Genomic DNA, 8313 nt, shown 5'->3' with positions numbered 1-8313 from the left:
TCAGCAGCAATATAGAAAAATAAAATACAAATTCCCAAGAAAACAAAAGTAAGTTAATTAAAAAATCATTACATTAAAATTCGTAAGTTGTCTGTTGTAAAGGCATTTATGCACCATTCCTGCAATATTGTATAGCAGTTTGTCTTTCTTGCAAAAAGCTGTTTTCGCTTAATACGGTTTAAAATCGTTTTCTTTATTGAAGTTGCTTAATGATATTTGTCGACTTCAAATTAAGCAGAATGAAAGCAAAAGTTAGAGCTCACTAAAGCTCGATGTAAAATTCAGTCTTTCTGATTTTTGTTTTCAAACCTGGTTCAACTGAACATGTTTAGCTAGTGTGAAATGTACTGCTGGTTTGCTCGTTTCATTATGCTAGGTATGGTGACAGATATCCGAAGACAATTCTCGGACGTTCAATCGCCATCTTGTGGTTTTTGACTGGCATCGTTTTATCTTCTCTTCTCGTGAGTTCCATCACCTCCTCTATGTCTGTACGGATTCTCGATAGACATTTAAACGTTGCTCGAGGTAAAAAGGTGAGCAGTTTATTCGAATTTTTTTAAAGTTATGACATAAATCTTGTGTTTCTTTTCAACTTCCTACCAAGATGTCCTTGTTCACCTTGACTAGTAGTGCAAAATAGAAGAGAGGTTCTGCATTCTTTTCCACTGCATCCTCGATTCCTCTAGCCCGAAAGACCGGGTTCGAGGTTTCGTTGAAATGCTTCATTTGTGATACTCCATCGATTGAATCCGTCATATGACGGTTACCCTTTATGGTAAAATGATGAAATTTTCTTCTCGCTATTTACTTATCTAATATTTTGATACAGATAGGCGACTGTTAGTCAATAATGTTTTACCTTTCTTAGCTGTACATCTAAAAAAAATATAAAACCAGTCAGCTATAAGATTGGTTTTCCCAATAAGCCATATCAGCAAAAAAGTATTGGCTTTGTACAGTTGCGCATGACTTTGAAGGTGGGATGTAATTTTACTGTTCTTCACACAGGTAGGCTCGCTGGCTCAGTTTCCAGAGTATGACCTTCTCATCAGATTCATATCCAAAGCAGGCGAAAGTAAGTTAATGTCAATGTTTCCGTTATTCTCTAGTTGGTGAATGAACTCAAGACCACCCAGGTGCGCAAACCTGAGTCCACTTTAGTTTCTGCTAACTGAGATTCCACTCACAGCGGGCCAGGCTGAACAAACAACTATGACTTGAATTTAGCAAGGGATTTTGACAGCAAAACACAATAGGGCGATAGATTTGTGCAGCAACTGTTATGCTCAGTTCATTGGCGTTTAAGGGGGACACTTACTTATTGTAAACTTGAAGTTGCTAGGTGAATAAACCGCCATAGCAAACTCGGAAAGCTAATATATCAAGGGTTAGTGTTTCGTCCCGATCTTGGCAGAACCACTACTGCACTACAAATGATAGCCAAAATCATAGCAATTCGCTTTTCAGAACATACAGGTCACGCTTATTAGGCAGAAAGAAACTTGCTAGACTTTTAAGAAGGTAGTTGGTTAATATGTTTTGCGCACGTTGAGTCCCCTGACGAGCATTGATAGACTGACAGAATTATTTATATTTTCTTGCAAAGGCAGCACGTTCCCTACCCTAGAGAGGCTTGTAAATGCCCTTAAGTATGGCGATGTTGATGGAATCTTAGTGGACCTATACACAGCAAATTACAGAGGTGACTTGTTTAATGCAACCTGGATAGTGGTCAGTCAAATAATCTCTTTTGATTTTACTTCTGGAGTGGTGATCAGTGAAAATGCGGCAAAGCTTGAACAGCATTTTCGGGATTATGTTGGGAACAGGAGCACTGTGGTTACAGAGATACTACAGAAAACAAATGAAGGCAGCAACAAGGTACGAGAAGCTCGTGTGCTTTTTGTCTTTGTTTTCTTTTTACAAGAAGGAAAAAGGGCGGGGTATCTATCAATGTCACTTTAAGTAGAATTCTCTTAGGAGCTGCTGATAGCGAAAGTCTCTCCCTTCTTTAAAATTTCTAGTTACAAGTTAGTACTTCACTTCCTTTTTACTTCACCTTCTTGCCCTCCTTCTTCTATATCTGCTCCTTCTCTTTCTCCTCCCTTACCCTTCTTCATCCTCCTTATCGTCGTTCTCCACTTCCTTCTCCTTGTCCTCCTCCCCACCTCCCCTCCTCCCCTCCTCCCCTTTCTCCTGCTACTCCTGCTCCTTTTCAACCCTTCACCTCCCCCTCGTCCACTTTGCCTACCTCTCCTCTCCTCCAACCTTCCTTATTCCCTTGCTTCTTCTACACCTCCTTCATCACGTCACTTTCTTGTCCTTATCCTTCTCCACCACTACATTCATTTTGCCTCCTCCTCCTCCTTCTCCTCTTCCTCCTCTTTCTACTTCCTTTTCGTTCTCATTTAAACTTGGCTAACGTTAAAATTTCCTTTTTTACTATCAGGAGATAACAGACCGAAACACCCAATCAAACAAAATACCTCTCCTGGACCCAAGTACGCATATCTATCGAGTGACTATCTTTGTTTTGCTGGCTATGCTCTGTCTAGCTGTCTTTATGGGTATGGTGTACCACTCGTGGTATAAAGGGATGCAAAAAAGAAGATACGAGATACAAGGTATTACAATACCTTAAAATTCTTAAAACGAGCCCGCTACCACTCCGAGTCCAAGTCTTAAGACCCATTCAGAAAATAAACCCCAGAACTGATATTAAGATGTAGCTATCATCATCATCATCATCATCATCATCATCATTTATTAGCCATTTCAAAATAAATTAATACTACTACAAATTTAGCAGTAAGACATGTCCCTGCTACAGTTGAACCCCGTTATTTCGAACCGTCAGGTGAAACAATAACTAGTTCGAAATAGCCGATAGTAAATGACTGAAGGGAAAATCCAAGGGAAACCGGTTCTAGTTCGAAATAACAGGGAATTTGAAATAACCGAGTTCGAATTAGCGTGGTTCAACTATACATTTTCTTAGTGTGTACACGTTATGATTTTCGCTGCAACATTTTCTTTCGTATGACAGCACTATTTTGACTATTCCATTTAACGTTTTTCTTTTCTTATTAAAAACTTTTAGTAATAACGAGAAGACAGAGAAGAGAATACCTAAAGGCAAAATTAGAGCTGCAACAAATGGTGGAGGACTTTTATCAACGATTTACGTTAACTTATCAACAAATGCGGCTAAAACATCGCAAACAACTTGAACGTTTCAAAATGGCTGAAACGAGCTCGAGAAATGGAAAAATTCCTCTAAATCATCCGAATGGAACCTGGGTCTAGTTACTCTTTTGCGCATGCTCACTTCAAAGTGAGGCTACAGTGCCTTCGTTGAAATTCTGAGAGTTAACGTCGAGTCTGGTCATGTGCGATATGATGTCCAGTGACTTACAAGATCAGAGGTGGTCAATTTTAGCTTAAAGCCTCGTAAAAATCCAAGCAGCTTACACTTGTATATGGTCGCCGTGAATTACTTTCAAGAATAGAATCGATAGTCTTCACAGGCAGTGGACATGTGTAAAACAGTACCTCTAAACGAAATTAATTTTTCCCGCCTTTTTGACTGGGAATTCAGTTACAGAAGAGGGTCTCAACACCACCTACGTTCATCAGTGACGTCACCGAATCACTCTCACGAGTCCTCGCTTCAGGCTACACGCATCTCAATATTTTACCAAAGCAGTGAAACAAGAGATAATATTACAAGTAAAGGACGCCTGTTCTGCAATAAACCTATGAAGAATTTTTCTAAAAATAAGCTAGAACGATAGCTGTTATCGTTTCAGCTTCAAACGAATGGCAATTAAGGATAGGAACACCCTGTTATTATGTTGAGCTCTTTATGAGTACAGTTGTAATTTTTGCTAACGGAAACTTTCCATAAGCGAACTCTTATCAATATCCATCAACATGCACATACAAAAAACTACATTTCTAAACTCCCATAAGTGGACATTTTTTGCATGTAGGTTCTAGGCGTGTCCGCTTTCGGTCCACCAAATTTCCAATTAACCTTAAACTATTCTGAAGCCGAAGAGCTGACTGGAGCCACAGTTTACAAATTCATACTGTGAATATTTACTTTAATCTAAAAGATAGGACCTGATCAGCAGACCCTGAAAGCCTGACCTGCAGCTTTTGAAAGCCACATGTCTCCCAGTGCATGTTGCGGAATTGCGTGGTGGCCTGGGATGCGAGTAGACACGTGATCGACCTTATGATCTTTAGAAGTACACCATAATTAATTTTTTTTCTTTTATTCACAGTGAACAATTTCGCTGTATATATTAACTTTAGTCTTGAGTGGGTGAATAACCATACACTTTTTTATTTAACTCTTGCTTTATTAACTTTACCTTGATATACAGGTGGTGCAATCGGCCTAACAGGAAACAATAAATCATGCAATTAGAATTACTTTAATTTACAACTGAAACGAAATATTTGTGATCATGTTTTTAAAATTATTTCTGACTTCAAGCATCGGTAACGAATAGGAGTACATTAATTTTAAATCTGTCATATTCAACTGAACATAGCAATTATTCATTTTCAGTGTAAAATGCTTGACCATACATTGGCAGACTACTTAGTGAGTTGACTAAAACTGATGTATCTAAATGCAATGTTAGGTTAGTAAGCCAGTCATTTGCTTGTAACTCCGTAACACTTCAGTTTCCCCAGAGTGTGATAACCATATTCAGAACTGCCGCCTGTATCTCCAAATCTCAGCTGTTTTACTGGGAGGTGGGACTTGTTGGTCAACAAACCGCTGTCCTCACGAGGCGTTGAATCATTTGCATCGCAGTTGCATCCATATCCAGGGTTAGCGCAGGTGCCAGTTACCCCGCATGCGCACTTGTAAGGAAAGCTGGAGTTACTTCCTCCCCAAAACGTCATTTTGTCTCCATCACGTGACATCCACCAGCCATACATGCTACCGTTGGATAAGAGCACTGAGCCATGACACTCGTACTTGATAAACTGCTCACAGTGAGTAGATATGGCCGTTAGGCTTCCCAGCTGGAGAAGATCTGCCCCAGTGTAGTGGATATCACGTGCGTAACAGCCATTCGGTTCACAATCTGACACTTGCGTTTTGTCTTCACTGTCGTGACTGATGACTGTCACGCCAACGTTGTTCTTGTCAGTCATATCACAGTCAACAGTGAAAGGTGTCACGCCTCCTTCTCCATAAGGGTCGATGACGTAAGAGCCACTTGTAGCCTTGGGATTGCTTAGTTTAATCATACTGCAGCTTTCTGCAAGAAAAATGTTGAGACATAATGATAATATTAAAAAAGGTTTGGGTTATGTTTACAATTTGTCGGGACGCAGAGAGGGGATGTAATGATACCAAAACGGTACTTAGAAATGCACATGCACAACAAAATGACGGGCATCTCAACTGGAACACAGTTATAAAAAGAGTTAGTAGTCTTTCAATCTAACGAGCTTTGCAGTTGTATATATCAGCATGGGAATTTTTGGATTTTTACCTGCTGCCAATTCGCAGTAAGTTCCAGAGAATCCCACCTTGCAGCGACATCGATAGGAGTTCAGTTCATATTCAGAAACACAGTCGGCACCGTTCTTGCAAGGCTCGCTTTCACATGTAGACTGAAAATAAAGACAAAATCGGTTATAATACCCAATCTGTAGGTAACTTGTGTATGATCTGAAATATAAATTCTTACCGGTGGACTGTAATGATGGAATGTAGCATTGACGTGAAACTTTTTAGTTGCTCTGTACTTGTCAGTGGCCAACAACTCACACAGATAAAGACCTTTCGAGTCAGGATACGCTGCAACGTTAAATGAGAAACACTTTGGTTCGCCAACACAGAGGAAAGTGCAATCAAACTGGTCTGCCACCTTGGACGATGTTATTTTCTGCACCCATAGGTAATGGAAGGGATTTTGGGTAAATTCCCCAACAGAAAAATCGCCTGTTGGATTTCGATAAAGCGCGCTGTTTTCCATAGCGCGCATCGTTTGGGAGATAACAAACAACAGGAGTGGTAGCAGAAGCATGTCGCGGGGCTGCCAACAGCGAAATGTGTTGTTTGAGGATGCAGAAACACCTTAAATTTCAAGCCAGGGCTAAATGTGCCAGTTATGTTGATTGACAGACCTTTTACGTTACGTGCAATGTTTTACGTTATTAATTTCTCCTAGCCGTTAATATTAATATTGCAAAATGTTTTGTCTAATTATCAAAGTTAACTTGAAATTTTGAGTTCGAAATTTTCGAAACTTTTCAAATTTCCGAAATTTCGAAATTCTAATTTTAGAGAGTGAAGACGTGTTTTTGTTTGCAAGTTAAATCTTGGGAAATAACTTCGTTTTTTGATAGAAAGATGATATGGGTATTTCCAGGAAAAAATCTACCACAAAATCTTTGTTTGTATACGCGCGGATTTGATTTCAATGTCGAGTCCGACTTGATCGACAAGCAAGAGTCAAGCATTAAGCAAGACAAACATTAATTCCGAATAAAAAAGCTTCGCTTAAAATGAACTGTACTCAAGAAATGTTCAGCTTAATTTACACTGCAGAAAATCAAGAAATGTAAATGAAGTCATACTAAAATATAGCACAAATATGCCACAAAACATAACACTTTTAAATCGATTTCGGCTTCCCGAACATTCCCTATAAGCTTAAATGTTTTGAAAAGTCTTGATAGAAGCTTTGCAACTTTGCTAAGCCTATTTTTCTGATTCAAAAGTACTCTTTGACCGAAAAGCAGTTTAACAAGCTATTAATACACTTGTATTGAACAGCTTAATAATCTCTGCGTTGATTTTTATTCTGATAAACAGTGCCAAACTGAATGAAATGCGTAGCGTCTACGTACGGCACAATATTGTGGTAATTAATTTGTCCGTTTTTAATCAAAGAATCTCATTTCCTTGAATGATGGTAAATAGTTTTCTGTTTAAGCAAAAAGTGAAAGATAAACAATGCAGTTTAGCACATAGATAGAGTCTAAAAAACCGAATGAATTTTACCGCAATGGCGTGAAAATCATTGCGAGATGAACAAACAACGGCAAACTGCGAACGGTAAACTACAACTCGATTTTGTTGAGAAATAAATAATTACCTCGCCTTTTGAAGAACTTTGAGGCCTTTAATCCCACTGCTTTTTTGTCCTTTAGCATTAACAATGGATGGTGAGGCTATTTTTGTCTTTGGAGAGCAAAACTTTCATGTGTTTGTTAGACTCAAAGGTGCAAAATGATTTCGCGCCGTGAGCGGTCCGTATTAGTCCGGCAATATGGTGAAATGATTGTGCGATTTTTGTTAAAAGCACCAAATTTGGCACAGTGATAGTATTCGACGAGCTGATCAATTTCAGATATAGGCCCATCCGGAATTCTGTCAGGGGGGACATCTTTTGGACCCAGGGGGTGGGGGTGGGTGGCATTTGAGCTTTATGGCAAAATGTACTGTATCCTTTGAGTAAAAAGCACCAAATTTGGCACAGTGATAGTATTTGATGCGCTGATCGATTTCGGATATACGTCCAACCGCAATTCTGTCGGGGGGGACATCTTCTGGACCCAGGGGGTGGGGGTGGGCGACATTTGGGCTTTATGGCAAAATTTACTGCATCCTTTGAGTAAGAAGCACCAAATTTGGCACAGTGATAGTATTTGATGAGCTGATCAATTTCAGATAAAGGCCCATCCACAATTCTGCCAGGGGGGACATCTTTTGGACCCAGGGGGTGGGGGTGGGTGGCGTTTAAGCTTTATGGCAAAACTTACTGCATCCTTTGAGTAACACCCACCAAATTTGGCACAGTGATAGTATTTGATGAGCTGATCAATTTCAGATATAGTCCCATCCGCAATTCTGTCAGGGGGGCCACCTTTTGGATCCAGGGGGTGGGGTACTGGGTGGCAACATTTGGGCTTTATGGCAAAATTTACTGCATCCTTTTAGTACGAAGTACCAAATTTCGCACAGTGATAGCACTCGATAAGCTGATCGATTTCAGCTGAGGGCTCATTCGACATTTTTCCAGAGGGAGACACTTTTTGACCCAGGGAGAGGTAGTTGGTAGCATTTGCACTTTATGGTAGAATTACTGAACCCTTTTGGTTAAAAAAATGACACTATTATAGTGTATGATGAGCCCGGGGAGGGGGGGACTCCCCTATACGGCCTATACGGGGACGTGCCGCTGGATAGGGTATGGTTTTTGACTCCTCCAGCCCTGAACAGGGTATATAATTTCAAGCTCCTCTGTCCTAAACAGGGCCTGAAGCTGTCCT

The 8313-nt window shown here is 40.0% G+C and overlaps 1 protein-coding gene, 1 long non-coding RNA gene and 1 pseudogene across 3 annotated transcripts in view; 2 read left to right on the top strand and 1 right to left on the bottom strand.

The window, feature by feature from the left end:
- Nucleotides 1–5340, top strand: part of LOC144639037 (uncharacterized) — a 12228-nt pseudogene extending 6888 nt beyond the window's left edge. The window contains exons 9-13 of the transcript XR_013568054.1: nt 377–536; nt 1012–1078; nt 1610–1884; nt 2453–2627; nt 3104–5340. The product of XR_013568054.1 is annotated as an uncharacterized LOC144639037 (transcript). The remainder of the gene's footprint in view (nt 1–376; nt 537–1011; nt 1079–1609; nt 1885–2452; nt 2628–3103) is intronic.
- The window catches only part of LOC144639290 (uncharacterized), a 128262-nt gene that overhangs the window by 36902 nt on the left and 83047 nt on the right, over nt 1–8313 (top strand). The gene's annotated exons all lie outside the window — the stretch shown is intronic.
- On the bottom strand, nt 4672–6343 carry LOC144639250 (contactin-associated protein-like 2). Its single transcript, XM_078498546.1, has 3 exons — nt 5724–6343; nt 5526–5646; nt 4672–5288 (listed from the first exon to the last, which is right to left on the bottom strand). Exons 1-3 carry the CDS (start codon nt 6060–6062, stop codon nt 4672–4674), a joined length of 1077 nt encoding a protein of 358 aa, XP_078354672.1. The 5' UTR covers nt 6063–6343.

This window comes from Oculina patagonica, chromosome 14 (assembly GCF_052425735.1).
Source record: "Oculina patagonica isolate OP01 chromosome 14, crgOcupat, whole genome shotgun sequence".
NCBI classification, from domain to species: Eukaryota; Metazoa; Cnidaria; class Anthozoa; order Scleractinia; family Oculinidae; genus Oculina; species Oculina patagonica.
The sequence above is the reverse complement of the archived record's forward strand: the minus strand, read 5'-3'. Positions and strand labels throughout refer to the sequence as shown.

Excerpts from the sequence above, each read along its gene's own strand:
- LOC144639250 (XM_078498546.1), bottom strand. The coding sequence starts at position 6,062 with ATGCTTCTGCTACCACTCCTGTTGTTTGTTATCTCCCAAACGATGCGC. Across the intron at positions 5,647-5,723 it reads TCCATCATTACAGTCCACCG|TCTACATGTGAAAGCGAGCC; the intron begins GTAAGAATTTAT and ends CTTTATTTTCAG. Across the intron at positions 5,289-5,525 it reads TTACTGCGAATTGGCAGCAG|AAAGCTGCAGTATGATTAAA; the intron begins GTAAAAATCCAA and ends TTTTTCTTGCAG.